Source organism: Triturus cristatus, chromosome 3_2, assembly GCF_964204655.1.
Source record: "Triturus cristatus chromosome 3_2, aTriCri1.1, whole genome shotgun sequence".
NCBI lineage: Eukaryota > Metazoa > Chordata > Amphibia > Caudata > Salamandridae > Triturus > Triturus cristatus.
In genome coordinates, this window is record NC_140584.1 from 1,049,392,950 (window position 1) to 1,049,417,276 (window position 24,327).

The window sequence follows — 24,327 nt, forward strand, 5'->3', positions numbered from 1 at the left end:
GGATATCACATTCCTTACTGTTAGTGACCGCGGCGGTCGGATACAGCGGAACGTACCGCTGTGGAATCGGGGATATCATAATGTCACGGGCAGTTACTGCACATGCCTGGCAGCGGTTTGTTTCTTTTTCGCTGCGAATCCGACCGTCGCGGTTGGATTTTCACCAACTCCACGGTTGGAATATTTTAGCAGTTTATCATAATCTGACTGGCGTTTTTCCCGCTGGTCCGGCGGGCGGTATTTTCCCGCTACCATGGCGGTTGGGATGGTTTTCCGACCGCCATCCTAATAGACCCCTTAGTTCTCTTAAGTTGGTGAATGCAACACTAATGTTCAATCCACCTTTGGATGCGTAACGCGATACATGAAAGTGTTGCAGGGAAGGTGATGCGTTGGTTCCTTACACGCAAGAACGGTGATGCGTCGGTTCCCTACAGCTGCATAGGGGACAATGATGCGTCGGTTCTTCATGGCGTGGGGAGGTGATGCGTTAGTTTCTTACTGCGCTTTCATGGCGATGCGACCAGCAACGCCATGATGCGATGAAGATCAGGTGCAATGAAACAAAATGGTGTCTTCTTGATGTTGCGACAACGATGCGTGCATGCCCAACGGGTGTGCGCCGACCAAACTAAACTTCTGAGCCGCGACAGGCACTGCGACATGCTTCTCCGATGATGTGACGGCGTCTGCTGCGATGGCGACACTCTTCTCCGGTGATGCGGAGCGCCTCGGCGATGCGACAGCGGTAGCGGCGGCACGCTTCATCAGTGATACAACGACAGCTGTTGCAGCAGTGACACGCTTATCCGGTGATGTGACAGCGTCTACTGCAGTGGCGACACTCTTCTCCGGTGATGCGAGGTGCTTCGGCGATGTGATGGCAGCAGCGGCGGCATGCTTTCTCAGCGATGCCACGACAACTGCTGCAGAGGCGACACGTTTCTTCGTCTTGAGTCGTGCTTCCAGCTCCCAGCGACACACAGTCTCTCAGAAGGCCCAGCACAACAGTAGGCACTTCAAATTCCCAGCAAGGGAATGCAGGGGAGCTGGTTGGTGAAGTCTGTTGTCCCTGAGACTTCAGCAGGAGGCAAGCTCTATCTTCAAGCCCTTGGAGATCCTTTACAAGTTGATGAAAAGCACAAAGTTCCTTTCTCCTTTCTTTGGCAGTCAGGCAACCACTGCAGGCCAATCCCCCAAACAGCACTCAGCTTAGGGATAGTCTCTGCCTCAGTTTCTCTGGTTCCTCTCCTCAGCAAAGGTTCTTCTTGGTTCCCAAAAGTGATCTAAAGTTCTGAGGTCTGGGTCCCCCCTTTTATACTCATATTCTCTTTGTTCTCTGAAGACAGAGAGGCCTTTGCCTAGTCCAAACCAGTTCTGGTCAGTCCTGGAGCACTGTGTTTACATGACGTCTTCTTTCCTTTGACAGTGTGGGCCAGGGACATCAGACGCACCACAGGAGATGGAGCCAGCATTGTGGAGGGAAGGCACAGCCCTAATCAGGTGCCAGGTGCAACTCCTCCCACCACTCTCCATGTAGATCTCTCTATTCAGCCTTATGCTGACTCACCCTGTCTCCTGGAATCCCTCAGCACCTGTCACTCAAACTCCAGACATGGAATACACAACCTAGCAGAGGCAGGCTTGGATAGTTAGGCAAGAAAATACCTACTTTCTAAAAGTGGTATTTTCAAACACAGAATGTTAAAACCAACTTCACTAAAAGATGTATTTTATCATTCTGAGTTCAGGCATACTAAACTCAAATTTCTACCATGTTCCCTGGGTCAGTTAGGATTATAAGATGTTATAATCAAACTGCCCATTCTGGCCTATGGGGACTGGTAGCCTTGCAATAGGAAAAAACTAAAATGGCTTTAATTCACTATTAGGACATGCCACACACACCAGGGCATGTCCTACTTTATACTTAATGCACCCTGCCCTTGGGCCTACCATAGCAGTGTCTGATTGTTCTGCTCGATTTTCCCGGCCTTCTTGTGAGGAAAAGGTGATTGAATGTGACTTCAGTCTCTTACCATTCAAGTCTAAGGGTTAGAGTAGTGAATGGAGCCTATTTACTAGGCACTTCGACATGATCCTGTGTTCTTCCCCATAGATCAGGGCTTGCACACATAGCCTAGGGGATAGATTCGTTAGTATTAGGGATAACCTGTCCTGTAGTGAGGGTATTTCATGGAGCCGTGCTGAATTCAGGCCTGGTAGGCCTCAAACGGGAGAGACTCCATCTTTCTTTCTGCTCCGGCAGCTTGGGATGCTTCTAGGTCAAATGTAATGTTTTAGTTATGAGGTGTTATTCGCTTGGAGAGAACCGGTTCAGGCCGGCCCTTATCGAAGGATTGTATTTTTCTTCATGCCGAAGACACTACATCAGGCCGGCCGGCTGGGAACGTGTCCTTGGTACGGGGAGGTACAAGAATTTGGTGGGCGGCAGGTTACGGGCCGGAATTTTCCATGAGGAAACGCACCTCTATATTAGTGAAAGTCTGAGGCAGTTACATGTTCAGTTCGTAGGCGGCATCTAGCCGTTAGCAGTAAAGCTACTACTTATTCCAGGGAAGACAGACGCCATCTTGGAGGCGGAGAAAAACCGAGAGACAGATACTCTCCTAGCAGAATAGCCAGAGAGGAGAGAGTAGCCGATAAGGAAGAGGTCCCAATGACTCGGAGAAGGGTGAAGGGAACAGCGCATAGTGGTGCAGACGTGCATCCGTGACGGCGGAGGTGTGACTTCCAGGCGAGCCGAGGCACAGACGAGAAGGGAACCTAGATGACCACTGAGTGCAGGCTACACACTACTAAGGTGATGTCGACCCTTTCTTATTAGAGTGCACAACTTAATCTTTCACTTTTCTTTGCAGGTTATGTGTTATATTGTAATGTTATGTGATTGCGTATGTAATGAGTAATAAAGTACCCAGTTTGTAGTGAACCAACATGTGCTGCGTGTTCTTGTATGAGAGGGTAGCCTATCCTTCTAGTCAGCTGCGGCTACATGAACAGATGTTAACCCTGATCAGGTAAGTGGTAACTGGATAAGGGAAAGAGGAGCCCCTCGAACCGGAGAACAGGCTATGCTCGAACTGGCAGTCCTTGTGTGATACTGATTATGTTATGGTGATCATAGGATGAACTGCCGTCTGGGTAGAGAGGTCTGGATTCGTATGGGATCGCGAGGCCGCCACTTGTGCTGAGACTGCCGTCTGGGTAGAGAGGTCTGGATTCGTATGGGATCGCGAGGCCGCCACTTGTGCTGAGACTGCCGTCTGGGTAGAGAGGTCTGGATTCGTATGGGATCGCGAGGCCGCCACTTGTGTGCTGAGACTGCCGTCTGGGTAGAGAGGTCTGGATTCGTATGGGATCGCGAGGCCGCCACTTGTGCTGAGACTGCCGTCTGGGTAGAGAGGTCTGGATCCGTATGGGATCGCGAGGCCGCCACTTGTGATACTGTCGTATGGGCAGAGAGGTCTGGATCCGTATGGGATCGCGAGGCCGCCGATTATAAGAGGTCTTGGTATGTATGAGTAGGAATTCCCTGTCCTTAGGTGGTAGATATATGTGGTTACCTATTGTAAATAGGCCCTAGGGAGAGGGAGGGGGTAACGTTCTGGCTGGGTTAGTGAGGCTCTGATGAGCGGGTTCTATCTGATCCGAAAACCCAAGCAGAACACTGATATAAAGAAAGGGGAAGGTTTACGGACTGGCAAGTGGGTGCACTTGGCCAGTCAACATGGCAGTACCAGACTGCACACAGGCTCTGCAATGGCAGGCCTTAGACATACTTTACAGGCTGCTTCTGTGGGTGGCACAACCCGTGCTGCACGCCCACCAGCAGCATTTGATTTACCATCCCTGGGCACACTCAGTGCACTGTACTAGGGTCTGACAGGTAAACCAAACCAGCCAATCATGGAGTCACTAATCCATACATCTGTTTACCATAGGGAGCACTTGCACTGTGGCAATGAATAGCAATGGCGCAATGCCCAAAGCATCTATAACCAGTAAAACATATGAGGCAACAGCAAAAAATGAAAGGGAGACCCACGCCAATGGTGCCAGGTCTAACAACTACTATAACAAAACACCTATTACATGTTTTGCCATCCTCCAACACTACCACATGTTCTTTCACATCTTTCACCTGGATAGGTAAAGAAAAACGTGACAACCCTTTGAATATAAAACCAGGTTTCCTGATTCTCACCCAGTCGCCTACCTCAACCGCCAAGGGTCTGTGCCGTTCACTCACAGTGCCACATTTACTCTGTACCTCAGCTCTCACATCCGCCACTCCTGACATCTTTCCAGCATCTGCAACCTTCCTAGACATCCACTCCTTGTTTAATTTGGTTCCAGCAAATCAGCCTCTCAGTAAAATGGAAGGGGACACACCTGTACTTATAGGAGGAGTTGTCCTCCTGGCCCACAACATGTCATCAATTGTTTCAATACAACTCATTGAAAAGAACCAGCTATAACTGGTCCTTGATGACACAGTACACTCTTTCAACAAGACCATTACTACAGGGATGGCACAAAGAAGTTAGGATATGTCTTATGCCCGACTCACCCAAGAAATTCTTAATTTCCCTGGATACCAGCTGAGTGCCATTGTCAGTCACTAACTCTTCAGGAAACCCTCCCTCAAAACATCAAAAACAAAGTAATACTTGTGTGTGCTACCTACCACTCTAAAAGGTCACACTGTTAATGGTCCAACCATTACCAAAATTGGCCACATCTTGAAACTCCTTGTCATTTCTCATTGCATCCAACCTCTCCTGCTAAAATAATGCATCTTTCGTGGTAACATCAACTGAACTCAAACACACACCATACCCACATCATCCAACACTTCATCACCCTCACCCTCGAGTGGCAATCTAGAAAGACAATCAACCACAAAATTCCCGGCACCTGCTATTTAGCAATACGCGGTGTAACTTTTCCACTGCCACTAGTGGTAAACAGATCCACTAATGGTTGTGAATTTGTTACCCCACAAAAAATGTAAATACCCCACTATGAGGCTACTGTCTCTTTTTTAATAGTTGAATACGTGAATTCAGCTTCACTCAGCCTCCTGGAAGCACAAGCAATAGTCTCCTCATGCCCATTGCCCCTTCTCTGCATCAGCACAGCACCGAGACCCACATGGATGGCATCAGTGAAAATGATACACCTGTCATTGATGTTAAAAGGTCTGAGGAAACGCGCACTCACAATCTCTTTCTTGATCAATTCAAAGTTCATCCCATATTCATCATCCCACACATACCTAGCACTCTTTTGAGGAGTTTGCGCATACACAGAGTTTAATCCACAAAATTGTTCACAAACTTGGCATAATATTCTACTAAGCCAAGAAATGAGTGAAGTTGCTCCTTGCCTTTGGGTGCGGGCGCACCTTGGATGGCTTCTAGAGTCTTCATTTTGGGCTCAACTCCTCTACCCAAGACATGATGGCCCAAATAATCCACCCCATCTTGGGAAAACTTAACATTTTCTCTCTTTAGAGTTAATCCATTACCCTTGAAGATGTCCAACATGTTGCTCACTCTTTCATTATGCTCAGCTTCCGTTTTACCAAGAATCCAAATATCATCTTGGAAAAACGTGACCCCTTTCGGTGTTAACAAATCATTTTTTTATTAAACGCTAGAACACAGCAGATGCCGACGTCAGGCCAAAGGGCATCCAAATGTAACAATAAGCGCCTTAAGGAGTAATAAACTATGTGAGGTGACTAGAATCCCTGCTCAGTTTACCTGGTGATATGCTGAAGATATATCCAGAGACGTAAACATGCATCACCCAAAGTTGCCAGCATCTCATTGATGTTGAGTAGGGATTGGCGATCCACCCAAATATTAGAATGAGGATCCCTCAGACCCACACAGAGTCTTAAAGACTTATCAGCCTTGCGTGCTAGAACTATGAAAGTCAACCATTAAGACCCCTCAATGGGCTCATTTACCCCTGTGGAACACAATTTGTTCAACTCATTCTTCAGCTCATCACGCAGACCTAACGAAACTTAGTGTACCTTGTACTTGTACAGTGCATTCTCTTTGAGCACTATACAATGCTGGAAACCCTTCAGTTCAGGTTGCTCAATTTGTCACTAAAGACCTTAGGATATTCCTTGACCCAATCATCAATTCTCAAATGGAAAACCTGACTAAAATCGGAAAGATTCTCAGCGTGTTGTTCAATACCAACATCACACAGAATTTGTTTTGGTACTACCATGTCTGGATGATTGGGGTCTAAAATAATGCCAAGATCCCCCTGTTAGTCCCAACCTAACAAATTTGCTCCTTATTAGACTATATACAGACATACCCTACAACAGATTTCTCATCAAACTCCAAATTAGCTTCGTATTTGCCCAGAACCACTACTCTTTTGCCCCCATATGCAAAAATCTTAATCTGAGATTGCTGCAGTTGTACATCCCCCAATTTGCTGAAATTATCCATGTTCATCAAAGTGAATAGCGAACCAGAATCTGCTGTAAATCTAACATCCCTCTTATTCACAGAAATCAGGCAATGTTGCACGTAGAGAGCGTGTTTCTAGAGGAAATAGTGCATGGCAACAGTATCCAAGGGAAGGCGGGGCTTGTAAAGAGGACGCGTGCACACAGTGCGAGTTTCTAAGGGAAACCAGTCACTGCACTCAGCTCGAGGGCCATACGGCTTATGAGGCGTGATGCACGGAACTGCCCGTAGTGCTCGCCTTGAGGGCCACACGACCAATGGCCTGTATGCTCCACTAATGGCACGCTGCACAGCTTTTGAGCGCAACATAGGAACTGCAGTGGAGTAATCCGCAAAACTGTGTCGGAAATGGACTTCAACACCAATCGTCACCAGTGAAAGGAAGACGAGATCCACGGCTTCGGGTAGGAGCTTGTTTAATTATTCTCTTCCAGCATTGAAGATCCAGCAGCAAGACCTGTCTGAACCCTTCCATAGAAACCTCACGCTGTTCCACGCAGGGGACACCAGCATGCTCCCACCCCACATTATGCACTCCCCAGCACATCCCAACAGGTGGTAAAGGTTTAGAGGTGAGTAAGAGTATTGGGTTGTAAGGATATTTTTAGGCTTTAGAGGTGGATGAGGGTATTGGGTGGTAAAGGTTTTTTCAGGGTTTCGGGGGTTGGCAGGTGTATAGGGTGGTAAGGGTGTTTTTTGGGTTTAGGGGTGGGTAAGGTAGTTGGGTGTAAGGGTATTTTTAGTGTTATGTGGTGGGTACGGTAATTGGGTGATAAGGTTGGTTTTAGGGTTCAGGGGTGGGTAAGCGTATTGGTAGTAAGGGTGACATAAGGGTTTAGGGGTGGGTATTTGGTGGTAAGGAAGTTTTAAGGGTTTAGAGGTGGGTAAGGGTATTGGGTGGTAAAGGTGTTTTTAGGCTTAGGAATGGGTAGGATAGTGAAGGTGTTTTTAGGGTCCAGGGGTTCCATCGTACATCCATGAAAAAATGATGCTTCCATCAGGGCGGATCAAAGGTAGTGAACCGACTCCTGCCAACACCCAGTATTGTGCTGGCTAAGAAGTCGGCTGGGGCAGTGGGGGCCCTGGGACTCCACCTGTGACCCCAACGAAAGTTGGCTTGTGGGAGCCCGGGTTGGGAACTAGGGCACCCACCTAAAAATAAAAAAGTGCATGGTCCCCACCAAGGGAGCCATCTGGCATACGGGGGCTCTGAGGCTCCCCGCAGCCCCCACTGTAAGTTGGCCTGTGGGTGCTAGGGAACCCACCCAAAAATGAAAAAGTTTCCGGCTCCTGCCACATTGGTGGCTGGGAAGACAGCCGGGGCAGCGGGTGTCCTGGGGCTCCCCCACAACCTCCCATATTACAAAAATGTGTAAAAGCATAACAAAAGCTAATAAGCTTGCCTTGCTCAAAAAAACACCCTTTAAATTGTAATAATACAGCCTGCAGGGATTGGATGCAGGGCCTGGCCGCTACTACCTAAAACTGGTGAATTACTGTACTTTTTGTTTAAAACAGCTTGTTTTAACTGACATTTTGACCTAATTATAACATCATTTTAACTTTTGTTTTTTCAGTGAATTTCAAAGGGTTTTTAAAAATGCAGAAAAACATATCATTACAATTACCTAAACCTTTGTTTTCCCCCAATAAAATAATTAAAAAAATTAAATTTATATATATATATATATGTTCATCAACAGTTTGCTCAGCAAATAAGGGCGCACTCAGGAAACAATAATCATCCTCTGGGCTCTGCAGAGGCTTTAATGATACCAACAGCCTGACGCGTTTCGGAAAACATTTCCTTAATCATAGGCATTTATCTAAAGTCTCGCGCTACTGCAGCACTGAATTTAAATTACCTGCCCTCCAATGGGCTTCTCAGATGAGACCCCAGTGTTTGCTGGGACTTGCAGTGCTGCAGCCTACATTCACCCTGAATGGGAAGGAATAAAACATTCAAAACGGCACTTCAATGAGCCGGCAAAGCGTCCGTGGAGCCCATAATCCATGGTTTGTTTCCCTACATATGAGGCGACAGCGAATTCTGCGCCTCGTGGCCCCATCAAATCCACTGGGTGGTGCAGCCCTTCACGCCCGGAGCCGGCGCGCATAAATTCATCAACGGTTTGCTCAGTAAATAAGGGCGCACTCAGGAAACAATAATCATCCTCTGGGCTCTGCAGAGGCTTTAATGATACCAACAGCCTGACGCGTTTCGGAAAACATTTCCTTAATCATAGGCATTTATCCAAAGTCTCGCGCTACTGCAGCACTGAATTTAAATTACCTGCCCTCCAATGGGCTTCTCAGATGAGACCCCAGTGTTTGCTGGGACTTGCAGTGCTGCAGCCTACATTCACCCTGAATGGGAAGGAATAAAACATTCAAAACGGCACTTCAATGAGCCGGCAAAGCGTCCGTGGAGCCCATAATCCATGGTTTGTTTCCCCCCATATGAGGCGACAGAGAATTCTGCGCCTCGTGGCCCCATCAAATCCACTGGGTGGTGCAGCCCTCCACGCCCGGAGCCGGCGCGCATAAATTCATCAACGGTTTGCTCAGCAAATAAGGGCGCACTCAGGAAACAATAATCATCCTCTGGGCTCTGCAGAGGCTTTAATGATACCAACAGCCTGACGCGTTTCGGAAAACATTTCCTTAATCATAGGCATTTATCCAAAGTCTCGCGCTACTGCTGCACTGAATTTAAATTACCTGCCCTCCAATGGGCTTCTCAGATGAGACCCCAGTGTTTGCTGGGACTTGCAGTGCTGCAGCCTACATTCACCCTGAATGGGAAGGAATAAAACATTCAAAACAGCACTTCAATGAGCCGGCAAAGCGTCCGTGGAGCCCATAATCCATGGTTTGTTTCCCCACATATGAGGCGACAGCGAATTCTGCGCCTCGTGGCCCCATCAAATCCACTGGGTGGTGCAGCCCTTCACGCCCGGAGCCGGCGCGCATAAATTCATCAACGGTTTGCTCATCAAATAAGGGCGCACTCAGGAAACAATAATCATCCTCTGAGCTCTGCAGAGGCTTTAATGATACCAACAGCCTGACGCGTTTCGGAAAACATTTCCTTAATCATAGGCATTTATCCAAAGTCTCGCGCTACTGCAGCACTGAATTTAAATTACCTGCCCTCCAATGGGCTTCTCAGATGAGACCCCAGTGTTTGCTGGGACTTGCAGTGCTGCAGCCTACATTCACCCTGAATGGGAAGGAATAAAACATTCAAAACGGCACTTCAATGAGCCGGCAAAGCGTCCGTGGAGCCCATAATCCATGGTTTGTTTCCCCCCATATGAGGCGACAGAGAATTCTGCGCCTCGTGGCCCCATCAAATCCACTGGGTGGTGCAGCCCTTCACGCCCGGAGCCGGCGCGCATAAATTCATCAACGGTTTGCTCAGCAAATAAGGGCGCACTCAGGAAACAATAATCATCCTCTGGGCTCTGCAGAGGCTTTAATGATACCAACAGCCTGACGCGTTTCGGAAAACATTTCCTTAATCATAGGCATTTATCCAAAGTCTCGCGCTACTGCAGCACTGAATTTAAATTACCTGCCATCCAATGGGCTTCTCAGATGAGACCCCAGTGTTTGCTGGGACTTGCAGTGCTGCAGCCTACATTCACCCTGAATGGGAAGGAATAAAACATTCAAAACGGCACTTCAATGAGCCGGCAAAGCGTCCGTGGAGCCCATAATCCATGGTTTGTTTCCCCACATATGAGGCGACAGCGAATTCTGCGCCTCGTGGCCCCATCAAATCCACTGGGTGGTGCAGCCCTCCACGCCCGGAGCCGGCGCGCATAAATTCATCAACGGTTTGCTCAGCAAATAAGGGCGCACTCAGGAAACAATAATCATCCTCTGGGCTCTGCAGAGGCTTTAATGATACCAACAGCCTGACGCGTTTCGGAAAACATTTCCTTAATCATAGGCATTTATCCAAAGTCTCGCGCTACTGCTGCACTGAATTTAAATTACCTGCCCTCCAATGGGCTTCTCAGATGAGACCCCAGTGTTTGCTGGGACTTGCAGTGCTGCAGCCTACATTCACCCTGAATGGGAAGGAATAAAACATTCAAAACAGCACTTCAATGAGCCGGCAAAGCGTCCGTGGAGCCCATAATCCATGGTTTGTTTCCCCACATATGAGGCGACAGCGAATTCTGCGCCTCGTGGCCCCATCAAATCCACTGGGTGGTGCAGCCCTTCACGCCCGGAGCCAGCGCGCATAAATTCATCAACGGTTTGCTCATCAAATAAGGGCGCACTCAGGAAACAATAATCATCCTCTGAGCTCTGCAGAGGCTTTAATGATACCAACAGCCTGACGCGTTTCGGAAAACATTTCCTTAATCATAGGCATTTATCCAAAGTCTCGCGCTACTGCAGCACTGAATTTAAATTACCTGCCCTCCAATGGGCTTCTCAGATGAGACCCCAGTGTTTGCTGGGACTTGCAGTGCTGCAGCCTACATTCACCCTGAATGGGAAGGAATAAAACATTCAAAACGGCACTTCAATGAGCCGGCAAAGCGTCCGTGGAGCCCATAATCCATGGTTTGTTTCCCCACATATGAGGCGACAGCGAATTCTGCGCCTCGTGGCCCCATCAAATCCACTGGGTGGTGCAGCCCTTCACGCCCGGAGCCGGCGCGCATAATTCATCAACGGTTTGCTCAGCAAATAAGGGCGCACTCAGGAAACAATAATCATCCTCTGGGCTCTGCAGAGGCTTTAATGATGCCAACTGCCTGACGCGTTTCGGAAAACATTTCCTTAATCATAGGCATTTATCCTAAGCAGGAGGTCAATGATGGGCCATAGAATTGGGCAATGGAGGGCAGGAGGAGTGGACTGGTACATCATGCTAAATGGAGGGCAGTGGCAGCACATCAGACCATGCATGGCAGGAGGGAGGAGGCTAGTCCATTGATTCAGACAACAGAGGATAGGGAGGAGGTGGATGGGGCAGCAAGCCAACTGTTCAGAGAAGGTGGGTATTAGGAACGTTATTGTTTTTAAAATGTGTGTCTGTGCGAACTACTTAAAATATGAACAAGTATGCAGCATAATCTCACTTTTATTCAGGAAGAAGAGGACGTTTGTGACTGTGACTCCGGGCTCACTTGGCAGAAACACCCCCTGACCCTCCACCCCCATCGCAAAATGTAATGCCCGTGAAAAGGGTAGGTGGACGCAGTGTTATATAGAACATAGACCTGAGAGCACGATTGAAAATGAAAACTAGATATAGTATATGGTATAAACTATGCACCAAAAAGTGTGATATAAGATGAACCGGGGCGTGAAATATAATATTCAATACATTGTGCGCAATGTCAGATTCATTGGCGAGTGCGAGATAGCACAGGCACTGGCGCGTGCTATGCGATATGCGCCTTGGAGTGTAATATGCACAGGGCAGTGTTGTGTAACCTAAGTAGTCTCTAAAGTTGTAATATAAAATATGTGCTGGGGAGTGTAACGTTGCATATGCACTGTGACAAAGATATGGATCCCAGATTGTAATATGTATGGCATAGCGCTGTGCGTTATAACATAGGCATCGAGGAAGGCACGTTAGATTGGGCAATATAACCCGTGCGAAGGCAAGTGTGCCTTGACATATTCACGGGGTGGTGTTACAGTGCACATGGGATAGAGAGTGTCATAGCATACGCACTAGCTGGTGGAATAAAACACAGAGGTGTGTGGCACTCGGCGGGCACTGGTGGGTGTAACACAGCATTGGGCTCAGCCAGGAGCACGCTGTGACTCTCAAGTGAGGTTCGTCTCGTTTCCAGAGAGTAAAATAAAAAGTATTACACATCCGGCGGTGGATGTGTGTTTTATTAACCGTGAGGGGGTTTCTTGCATAGTTTGGTCGAATTTTTGTCGAATCCCCTTTGAATGGCTTGGTGTGCGTGTGTATTAAATGTGCCTGTCAATAGCTACCCATGTTTGTATAAATAAACGACAAGGGTGTCTACTTGGAGAGTACCCACCGGCGGGGGAGCCGGGATTAGGCACGGTAGGGTGTCAGACACGTCAGAGCTTCACCAGCAATGTAAATACATTCCACGTGGATTCATTGTATGCATAGTCGCCTTTTAATGAATATCACGCAAATCGTCATGGTGATAGGTACATACGGTTTGTCCAGCATGTCCTAGGTGTTTCTATAAATATATATATTTTTAAAATAATAAAAAACAAAGGCCGGCCCCGGGGTATGGGGTCCCTGGAGCCATAAGTGGCCTGAGGAGGGGGGCAACGCAGCCCCCACTCCTAAAGAATTAAAATTTAAAAAAAGGCCATGAACCAGGGGTTGGGGTCCCCGGGGCCGATTAAGGCCTTGGGAAGGGGGCCATGCGGCCCCCTTCCAAATTAATTTTTTTCAACAAATAAAATTAGGGTACAGGCCCTGGGGGATGGGGTCTCCAGGGCCAATAAATTAGAAAAAGAAGAGGGGCCACACAGCCCTCCTTCTTAAAAAAATAAAATAAATAAAAGACCGGCATCGCGCCGGAGGCCAAGCCCCCTCCTTGCAGCACTCTGCAAACGCGCCTCCTGGCCAGTTGTAAGTTGGGGAATTAATTCCCCTTCAATACTGAGGGTCCCTGAGGGCCAACTAGCCCAACAGGTATCTCCAGTATGCGCCAGGGAGCTGCGTTGCAGACAGGTGTTCTGAGGCCACGCCCCTTTTTACACCTCTATGCAATGCAGCTCTGTGCCGCTTACTGGAGGTACCTAGTGGGCTAGTTTGACCCTAGGGACCCTTAGGATTCAAGGGGACTTAATCTCCCAACTTAAAACGGCCACAAGGCGTGTTTACACAGTGGGGAAGGGAGGGGACGGGGCCTGAGGTGACGTGTGCAAACACGCCCTATGGTGCGTTTTAAGTTGGGGAAATAATTCCCTTTCAATCCTGAGGGACCCTGGGGGCCAACTAGCCCACCAGGTGCTTCCAGTAAGCGCCACTGCTCTGCGTTGCAGAGAGGTGGTGCAGGCCGTGCCACTTTTTACACCTCTCTGCAATGGCGCTTACTGGACGTACCTAGTGGGCTATTTTGCCCCTAGGGACCCTCAGGATTCAAGGGGACTTAATCTCCCAACTTAAAACGGCCACAGGGCGTGTTTACACAGTGGGGAAGGGAGGGGACGGGGCCTGAGTTAACGTGTGCAAACACGCCCTGTGGCGCGTTTTAAGTTGGGGAAATAATTCCCCTTCAATCCTGAGGGACCCTGGGGGCCAACTAGCCCACCAGGTGCTTCCAGTAAGCGCCACTGCGCTGTGTTGCAGATAGGTGGTCTAGGCCGTGCCCCTTTTTACATCTCTCTGCAACGCAGCTCTGTGGCGCTTACTGGAGGTACCTAGTGGTCTAGTTGGACCCTAGGGACCCTCAGGATTCAAGGGGACCTAATCTCCCAACTTAAAACGGCCACAGGGCGTGTTTACACAGTGGGGAAGGGAGGGGACGGGGCCTGAGGTGACATGTGCAAACACGCCCTGTGGCGCGTTTTAAGATGTAGTTTTAATCCCCTGCCCTATTATATACTAGGGGCTTACAGAGGAGGTCATGCTAATCACAGGGGGACCCCAATGCATAGTGTTCCCTAGTGTATGTAGGTGTTTTCACTGTATTCTGAGTGTCTTTTAATATAGCACTGGTTCTAGGACTGGTTAGTCCGACTCAGATACTACCAGTATCCGTCTGAATAAGTTGAGGGTACAGGATGATTTTGCAAGAAGGCTTCTTTCTGCTCTTTTCTTCGTCTTTGAGGACTTCTGTTGCTTCTTTCTGCATTTCTTTTTTTTCTTTCTGTGCGTTTTTTCTTCTTTCTTCACATGTCCTATCTCTGTAGGCATAGTTAGAAATTAGCATTTAAAAAACCTTTGAAATTCACTGAAAAAACCATAGGTTTCAGGCACGTTATAGTTAGGAATTAGCATTTAAAAAACCTTAAAAATTCAATGAAAAAAACATAGGTTTCAGGTGCGTTATAGTCAGCTGGACTTTTCACTCATACAAAACCATTGAAATTCCCCCGTTATAGTTAGTTCAGCTAACTATAACTCGCGCGCCCGCAATGCACTGCTGATGACCTCTCCCCCTAATATAACCTTTGATACACATATTCAAAATTAGAAACTAAAATTTTCAAAATAATGAACATACCAATACCAGTTACAACAACCTATTCAGTAATTCTAAGATCCACATACACATCCACTCATTCACCAACAGTCCTATACAGTCACTCATACATGTACTCACTCATCATATGTACTCATACGCCAATACATCCTGTTACACAACACCACTCATCCATAGAGTTACTCACACACATAGTCACTCATGCTAATAAAGAATAAAACATCCATTTACTTGTATGTACAGTTATACACACACCACCACACTTACTTCTACAGAAACTTACACATACTTAGGTGCCGATCACGATCCGGTAAAAACCGGGTACGAACCGTCGGACGGAGCATATTCTCCGTCCGACGCGTACCCGGTCGAAAATATATACAAACATGGAATTACGATTCGCACGGAAATCCCATTTCCGTACGAATCGTACAAAACCCCGACCGACGAAAATACACATACAAATGTGATCCGGGAAAGCGCCGACGTGACGTCGGGACGCACGCAGCCTGCCATTCACGAACCAGGAATTACGATTCGCACCGACGTCATCCCGCACGGTGAATATTTTCCGGCAGCCAAAAACTGCCGGGAAATCAGGACGACGCGAACAAGGAGTACCTGCACGCGACGGACAGACATGGACCCGAACCTACGTGTCATCCCGGCCCTCATAGCAGTCGACCTCCTCTACAGGTTACGACGCAGACGCCGCAGAAGGTCAGAACAACAAAGGGAGGGGGGAAAGGGGGGGGCAGGACCATGGGCAGGCCACAAAACCCCCACCAAAGTCACACAGCACACATGCTCTGGACATACCTGACCCCCAGGCCCTGGTCACTACGAGGGGGTGGGGGCGTGTCCAGCAAAGCCAGCGTCCGCCACAACGGAAGTGCTTGACGACGCGAACCGGCAACACAACAATACAGGTACGTCCCGTACCCACGCCTTAAGAGCGTGGGTACGAGTTGTACCACGCCCACACCTACGTCATCCCAACAATGGCAGGATGGCTGTACCCACGTGGCAAAGGCCTGGGTACGGCCTGCACAAGCATCACATAGCGTGGGGACGGATATGTACGGACCGTACCCCCACCCCCCTATGCATGGAGCGTACCCCCTACCCCAACAGTGCAAGTACGACGCGTACCCTCACCCGCGTACATATGGAGCGTACCCCCACCCCAACAGTGTAAGTACGACCCGTACCCACACCCGCATACGTATGGAGCGTACCCCCAACCCAACAGTGTAAGTACAACCCGTACCCACACCCGCGTACGTATGGAGCGTACCCCCACCCCAACAGTGTAAGTACGACCCGTACCCTCACCCGCGTACGTATGGAGCGTACCCCCACCCCAACAGTGTAAGTACGACCCGTACCCACACCCGCGTACGTATGGAGCGTACCCCCACCCCAGCAGTGTAAGTACGACCCGTACCCTCACACGCGTACGTATGGAGCATACCCCCACCGCAACAGTGTAAGTACGACCCGTACCCTCACCCGCGTACGTATGGAGCGTACCCCCACCCCAACAGTGTATGTACGACCCGTACCCTCAGCCACGTACGTATGGAGCGTACCCCCACCCCAACCGTGTATGTACGGACCGTACCCCCACCTCGTATGCATGTAGCGAACCCACACCCGTGTATGTTCTAAGCGTACATATCCTGAAATAGGAGGGGTGTGTGCAGAGTCCTCCCAGCAGTGCCCTGACGCAGGAGGGGTGGGTGTAGAGTCCTCCCAGCAGTGCCCAGACACAGGAGGGGTGGGTGCCTAACACTCCCAGCAGTGCCCAGAGACAGGAGGGGTGGGTGCAGAGTCCTCCCAGCAGTGCCCAGACGCAGGAGGGGTGGGTGCAGAGTCCTCCCAGCAGTGCCCAGACGCAGGAGGGGTGGGTGCAGAGTCCTCCCAGCAGTGCCAAGACGCAGGAGGGGTGGGTGCAGAGTCCTCCCAGCAGTGCCCAGACGCAGGAGGGGTGGGTGTAGAGTCCTCCCAGCAGTGCAGAGCATATTCTCCGTCCGACGTGTACCCGGTCGAAAATATATACAAACATGGAATTACGTTTCGCACGGAAATCCCATTTCCGTACGAATCGTACAAAACCCAGACCGACTAAAATAAACATACAAATGTGATCCGGGAAAGCGCCGCCGTGACGTCGGGACGCACGCAGCCTGCCATTCACGAACCAGGAATTACGATTCGCACCGACGTCATCCCGCACGGTGAATATTTTCCGGCAGCCAAAAACTGCCGGGAAATCAGGACGACGCGAACAAGGAGTACCTGCACGCGACGGACAGACATGGACCCGAACCTACGTGTCACCCCGGCCCTCATAGCAGTCGACCTCCTCTACAGGTTACGACGCAGACGCCGCAGAAGGTCAGAACAACAAAGGGAGGGGGGAAAGGGGGGGGCAGGACCATGGGCAGGCCACAAAACCCCTACCAAAGTCACACAGCACACATGCCCTGGACATAGCTGACCCCCAGGCCCTGGTCACTACGAGGGGGTGGGGGCGTGTCCAGCAAAGCCAGCGTCCGCCACAACGGAAGTGCTTGACGACGCAAACCGGCAACACAACAATACAGGTACGTCCCGTACCCACGCCTTAAGAGCGTGGGTACGCGTCGTACCACGCCCACACCTACGTCATCCCAACAATGGCGGGATGGATGTACCCACGTGGCAAAGGCCTGGGTACAGCCCGCACAAGCATCACATAGCGTGGGGACGGATATGTACGGACCGTACCCCCACCCCCCTATGCATGGAGCGTACCCCCAACCCCAACAGTGCAAGTACGACGCGTACCCTCACCCGCATACGTATGGAGCGTACCCCCACCCCAACAGTGTAAGTACGACCCGTGCCCACACCCGCGTATGTATGGAGCGTACCCCTACCCCAACAGTGTAAGTACGACCCGTACCCTCACCCACGTACGTATGGAGCGTACCCCCACCCCAACAGTGTAAGTACGACACGTACCCTCACCCGCGTATGTATGGAGCGTACCCCCACCCCAACAGTGTAAGTACGACCCGTACCCACACCCGCGTACGTATGGAGCGTACCCCCACCCCAGCAGTGTAAGTACAACCCGTACCCTCACACGCGTACGTATGGAGCATACCCCCATCCCAACAGTGTAAGTACGACCCGTACCCTCACCCACGTACGTATGGAGCGTACCCCCACCCCAACAGTGTAAGTACGACCCGTACCCTCACCCGCGTACGTATGGAGCGTACCCCCACCCCAACAGTGTATGTACGACCCGTACCCTCACCCACGTACGTATGGAGCGTACCCCCACCCCAACCGTGTAAGTACGACCCGTACCCTCACCCGCGTACGTATGGAGCGTACCCCCACCCCAACAGTGTATGTACGGACCGTACCCCCACCCCAACAGTGTAAGTACGACCCGTACCCTCACCCGCGTCCGTATGGAGCGTACCCCCACCCCAACCGTGTATGTACGGACCGTACCCCCACCTCGTATGCATGTAGCGAACCCACACCCGTGTATGTTCTAAGCGTACATATCCTGAAATAGGAGGGGTGTGTGCAGAGTCCTCCCAGCAGTGCCCTGACGCAGGAGGGGTGGGCGTAGAGTCCTCCCAGCAGTGCCCAGACACAGGAGGGGTGGGTGCCTAACACTCCCAGCAGTGCCCAGAGACAGGAGGGGTGGGTGCAGAGTCCTCCCAGCAGTGCCCAGACGCAGGAGGGGTGGGTGCAGAGTCCTCCCAGCAGTGCCCAGACGCAGGAGGGGTGGGTGCAGAGTCCTCCCAGCAGTGCCCAGACGCAGGAGGGGTGGGTGCCTAACACTCCCAGCAGTGCCCAGAGACAGGAGGGGTGGGTGCAGAGTCCTCCCAGCAGTGCCCAGACGCAGGAGGGGTGGGTGCCTAACACTCCCAGCAGTGCCCAGAGACAGGAGGGGTGGGTGCAGAGTCCTCCCAGCAGTGCCCAGACGCAGGAGGGGTGTGTGCAGAGTCCTCCCAGCAGTGCCCAGACACAGGAGCGGTGGGTGCAGAGTCCTCCCAGCAGTGCCCAGACACAGGAGGGGTGGGTGCAGAGTCCTCCCAGCAGTGCCCAGACGCAGGAGGGGTGGGTGCAGAGTCCTCCCAGCAGTGCCCAGAGACAGGAGGGGTGGGTGCCTAACACTCACAGCAGTGCCCCTGCAAAGAAAAGGGTGGAGTACCCACAGATCCAATGCCCACAAATGTCAGTCAGGTGCACAAAGATCCTGCAGTACATGTAGCACATGTGTGCGAGGCTGGAAGTATACATATGCATAGCGCCTAAAAGAATACCTGTACACATGAAGTCATGGCAACAGTCTACATACACAAGTACAGTGACCACCAAGGACGCCAGGAATGATGCAGGTGGAGACATCGCTCAGCATGCATGGCCCAAGTCTAACGAGTCCGTCACACACCCAGCCAATGTAGACACAGCTCAGCACCACATATTGGAAAGACCCTGCAGGGAAGAAGTCAGGTTACACAGAGGAAGGAACACACCTTGAGACGATGTCACCATGCAGTAACTGCTTACATGAACAAAGCTATGTAGCCAACAGCTTGTGATGGCACACAGATACCAGGATCCACCCTATGACCAGCACAAGACGACAATTCCCACACACCCAACACATAATCACCACCCAAAATAATGGGGCAGGTCCACCAACAGCAATACCAGACAGACAGTAGTGTACTAAGGAAAAATAAATTGCTTTAATCAGCATCCAAAACATATGTTTGTCCCTTGAAAGTTCTTAAAAGTACAATGCCCATAGGGCAAACCAAAGTTCGAATCCAGGTGGGGGACACAGTGGGACGCGTGTCCCCTAGCTTGCCTGCACAGTCAGACTCCTTCGTCTTCCAGAGCGGGGAGGGCATCATGTGGGGGGGGAAGGACCAGGCACCGCAGGGACATGAGGGCGAAGGGTAGGCGTCGTGGGTGCAGGGATGGAGGACTCCACCACAGGGGGTGGGTCAAGGCCAAAGGCGGAGGCCAGGATGGCGCTGCACACCTTTGCAAGGTCCTCCAGCGACTCCCCTGCACCTGAAGGAACCACAGGCCCCAAGGAAGGGGGGGGGGGCGGAGGGATGGGTCGCAGCGCCACAGGGGGAGGGTGTGGACAGGGGGGGGGGACTCAACCACCCTGACCGGGGACTCCCTTGACCGCTTGCGGGGTGGTGTCACAGTGGGGCTCAGGGACAGAGTGGCCATGAAGGAGTCTTTGCCGGATATGTGGCCAGGAGAGCTGAGGGGAGGGGATTTGGAGGGAGTGGATTTGGTGGAATGCGGACTCCCACTATGGCTGCGTGACTTACGTTTGCCCCCCGACCCAGTGGGTGTGCCTACTCCACCCTGTGTGTGCGTGCCAGGAGGTGTGCGTATGACCTTCCCTGCTGGTGTGGTGCCTGTGTCTGTTGTGGTGGGTGCATGCTGACGTCTGGGTGTACGTGGGACAGGCATGGGAGTGGGAAGTGTGGATGGGTCAGGGGTAGGGGGTTGGACGTAGCGCTGCAGGAGACCCACTGCTGCAGTCAGTGTCGAGTCTATGGACCTCAGCAAGTTGCGTTGGTCAGCCTGCGATGAAAAAATGCCCTCCAAGTATGCCTCCATGTTGTTCAGCACTTGGCTGTGGCCATGGAGGACACTAAGCATCGCAGCCTGACCAACCTGCAACTGCCGCTGGATGTCCACTGACTCGGCATTGGCGGCAGCAGTGGAGACAGGGGCAGGGGGTGCGGTGCCTGGCAGGAAGGAGACATGTGGTGACCGGGCACGCTGGGAAGGGACACGAGCAAGTGGGAGGCGGCTGATGGCAATGGAGGGGGCGGGCTGAGATGTTGTGCCGCTGTCAGCTGCTGGTGCAGCCTCCGCCCACTCAGAGAGATCATCCTCGGACCCGTCAGCTTCATATTCTGTCGTGCCAGTGGACAGGTCCTCGGCCTCACTCCCTCCGCTCCGTCTGTGCTCATGTCTCCCTCCGTGCCCCCCGACGATGCTGTGGGCAAGGTGAAGAGACAGCAATTAATCAAACACCTGTATACATATGTCACATGAGTCCAATCTACATAGGTTACAGTGCATAGCCTGAAAAGAAAGATCAGTAACTGCAAGTGAGGACGGCAGACATGCACCACAGCATGCACTGGCTGGGAGACATCAGGCATTCCCCCCCCTGAGACCCCCCCTACAGTACATAGCATGTGTGTCACACCTGGACACAATGCCAGAAGTCACAGTCACAAGCAAGGGACACAGTCTGTGCTAGTAGACTCTGCACTCACCTGATACCCTGGTCGCCCATACAGCAGGGGGTACTGTGGGAGGATCACATCCAGCAAAGCCAGGTTCTCCTCCAGGGTGAAAGGCTGTGACCTCTCCACAGACCTTGACATGGTTCCAGGGAATCAGTAGCAGCAGCTGGGTCGTCGAATCCTAAGATGTGCAGGGAAGTGCTCCCTCATGGGACCTGGCTGCCTTATATCTGCCTTGCTGGCCTGTTTCATGCACAGGAGTACAGAGTGATTGGCCACTCACATTTGCATCCTATGTTTCCTCCAATCCCTTCAAACCTAGCACAGTCAGTGGGTTCTTATTGTGTTTTTTTCTTGAGCATGATGTCAACTCCAGAACCACATTGCAACAAAGTAGATTCATTCAAACTGACTACTGCTGTGCACCTGCTGAAAAAAATTCAAACTTTAAACTTGGTCTCCATGACAACCAGCATGCATGTAGGCCTTTATACTTGTCCCTCATGTGTCCCCTATGTAATTTGGAGTTTAACACACAGGTACGGTGCGTACCGGGGCCCTAGGGCACCACAAATGCATTGCAACGGCCCGTACAGGCGTGTGTACGGTCCGTACCTCTATGGGTGTGCTTGCGTATGCGTACCCATAGTGAAAGTGAGCGTACGCACGCGTGTACGGTCCGTATCACTATGGGAGTTATCGCGTATGCGTACTCATAGTGGTACGGACTGTACACGCGTGCGTACGCTCACTTTCACTATGGGTACGCATACGCAAGCACACCCATAGTGGTACGGACCGTACACACGCCTGTACGCTCACTATCACTATGGGTGTTCTCGCGTATGCGTACTCATAGTGGTACGGACCGTACACGCGTGCGTACGCTCACTATCACTATGGGTGTTCTCACGTATGCGTACTCATAGTGGTACGGACCGTACACGCGTGCGTACGCTCACTTTCACTATGGGTACGCATACGCAAGCACACCCATAGTGGTACGGACCGTACACACGCCTGTACGCTCACTATCACTATGGGTGTTCTCGCGTATGCGTACTCATAGTGGTACGGACCGTACACGCGTGCGTACGCTCACTATCACTATGGGTGTTCTCGCGTATGCGTACTCATAGTGGTACGGACCGTACACGCGTGCGTACGCTCACTATCACTATGGGTGTTCTCGCGTATGCGTACTCATAGTGGTTCGGACCGTACACGCGTGCGTATGCTCACTTTCACTATGGGTACGCATACGCAAGCACACCCATAGTGGTACGGACCGTACACACGCCTGTACGCTCACTATCACTATGGGTGTTCTCGCGTATGCGTACTCATAGTGGTACGGACCGTAAACGCGTGCGTACGCTCACTATCACTATGGGTGTTCTCGCGTATGCGTACTCATAGTGGTACGGACCGTACACGCGTGCGTATGCTCACTATCACTATGGGTGTTCTCGCGTATGCGTACTCATAGTGGTACGGACCGTACACGCGTGCGTACGCTCACTTTCACTATGGGTACACATACGCAAGCACACCCATAGTGGTATGGACCGTACACATGCCTGTACGCTCACTATCACTATGGGTGTTCTCGCGTATGCGTACTCATAGTGGTACGGACCGTACACGTGTGCGTACGCTCACTATCACTATGGGTGTTCTCGCGTATGCGTACTCATAGTGGTACGGACCGTAAACGCGTGCGTACGCTCACTATCACTATGGGTGTTCTTGCGTATGCGTACTCATGGTGGTACGGACCGTACACGCGTGCGTACGCTCACTTTCACTATGGGTACGCATACGCAAGCACACCCATAGTGGTACGGACCGTACACACGCCTGTACGCTCACTATCACTATGGGTGTTCTCGCGTATGCGTACTCATAGTGGTATGGACCGTACACGCGTGCGTACGCTCACTATCACTATGGGTGTTCTCGCGTATGCGTACTCATAGTGGTACGGACCGTACACGCGTGCGTACGCTCACTATCACTATGGGAGTTCTCACGTATGCGTACTCATAGTGGTACGGACCGTACACGCGTGTGTTCGCTCACCTTCACTATGGGTACACATACGGCAGCACTCCCATAGTGATAGGGAACGTACACAGGCCCTCTGAGCGAAAGTACGGTGCCTTTCACACATCACAGTGGTGACAGGCAGCACACATGAAGGAATAGGGCTGACATACTTGTCCATGGATGGACATCAAGGCATTGTCTGGGCAGTACTACATGTGTGGGGCACAGGTGTGAAAGGCTGTGATGTGGCACATTACTCCTGAGTCGAGAAGGCACCAGATGTATGATGAGATGTGTACAGATGTTATGTGTGACGGTGCAATGTGTGCCAGGCATGCCCTTAACTCCTTTGACATGTGTGCATGTCGTACTGCACACTTGGGATGAGCGTCACTGGCATGGCACAGTCAACAACACACGCAAGTGTCCCCTGATGCCCGCTACTGGGGTTACCACACCAGACATGTGACTACCCACGGTGCACGATGTGACTATGTCATGTATGTGTGGGGGTGCCCATTAGCTTGATGTTGGAGCTCCCTCAAAAGCATAAGCTGTTGCAGCAACCAACATGTGTCTGTGTGTAGATGGACATGGCACACTGTTCCGCACACCAGGCCACATGTGGTATCGGATGTGAGATGCGTATGTATGCATGGGACATGGAGTAGCGTAACAAGGACATGTCTGCATCCTCTCTATGAATGTGTGGTGAGTCATTACATGTAAACCTTATTGGCAAGGTGTGTGGGCTGTCCTAGTGTAATGTCATGTGACCTGTGGCTCTAGTGTTCTGCTACCAGTCTCTGCAATCGACATCCTACTTCTGCTGATTTGTTGATGTATGTCACTCCTGTGTTGCGTCTGGCTGTTCACTTACACTGGGACACAGCTAATCCCATGCCATGGCATGTGGAGGTTCACAATCTCCGTGTGTAGCTGGGTCTTGGTAGGAGTGTCACCTGGCAGCCATACGTGTCCAGGGCATGTGGCACATACCTCACTCCGTATGTCGCATATGTGTATTGACAGATTAACATGTGCTCAGCACCCAAAAATTGTTGTAGTAGTGCACTCACTCTTCCTTGTCACTTCCAAATTACTGCAGAGCGCCGCCTCTTCACTGAGCAATTCCGGACTTGGCTGACATGCGGGAGAATGACTGTATCCGGTGCTACCGCTTCCCCCAACCGTTGATTCTGGAGTTGACGGCGAGGCTGGCACCACACCTGCAACCGCTGCACAGGTATCCTACTTTAA

General features: G+C 51.1%; 1 protein-coding gene across 1 annotated transcript in view; it reads right to left on the reverse strand.

Annotated features, from left to right (window-relative positions):
• Window positions 1–5,339: 5,339 nt before the first annotated feature.
• The window catches only part of LOC146859086 (uncharacterized), a 209,967-nt gene continuing 190,979 nt past the window's right edge, over window positions 5,340–24,327 (reverse strand). Inside the window, exon 7 of the mRNA XM_085647142.1 lies at window positions 5,340–5,647. Within this exon, the coding sequence (XP_085503268.1) occupies window positions 5,340–5,647 (308 nt within the window). The remainder of the gene's footprint in view (window positions 5,648–24,327) is intronic.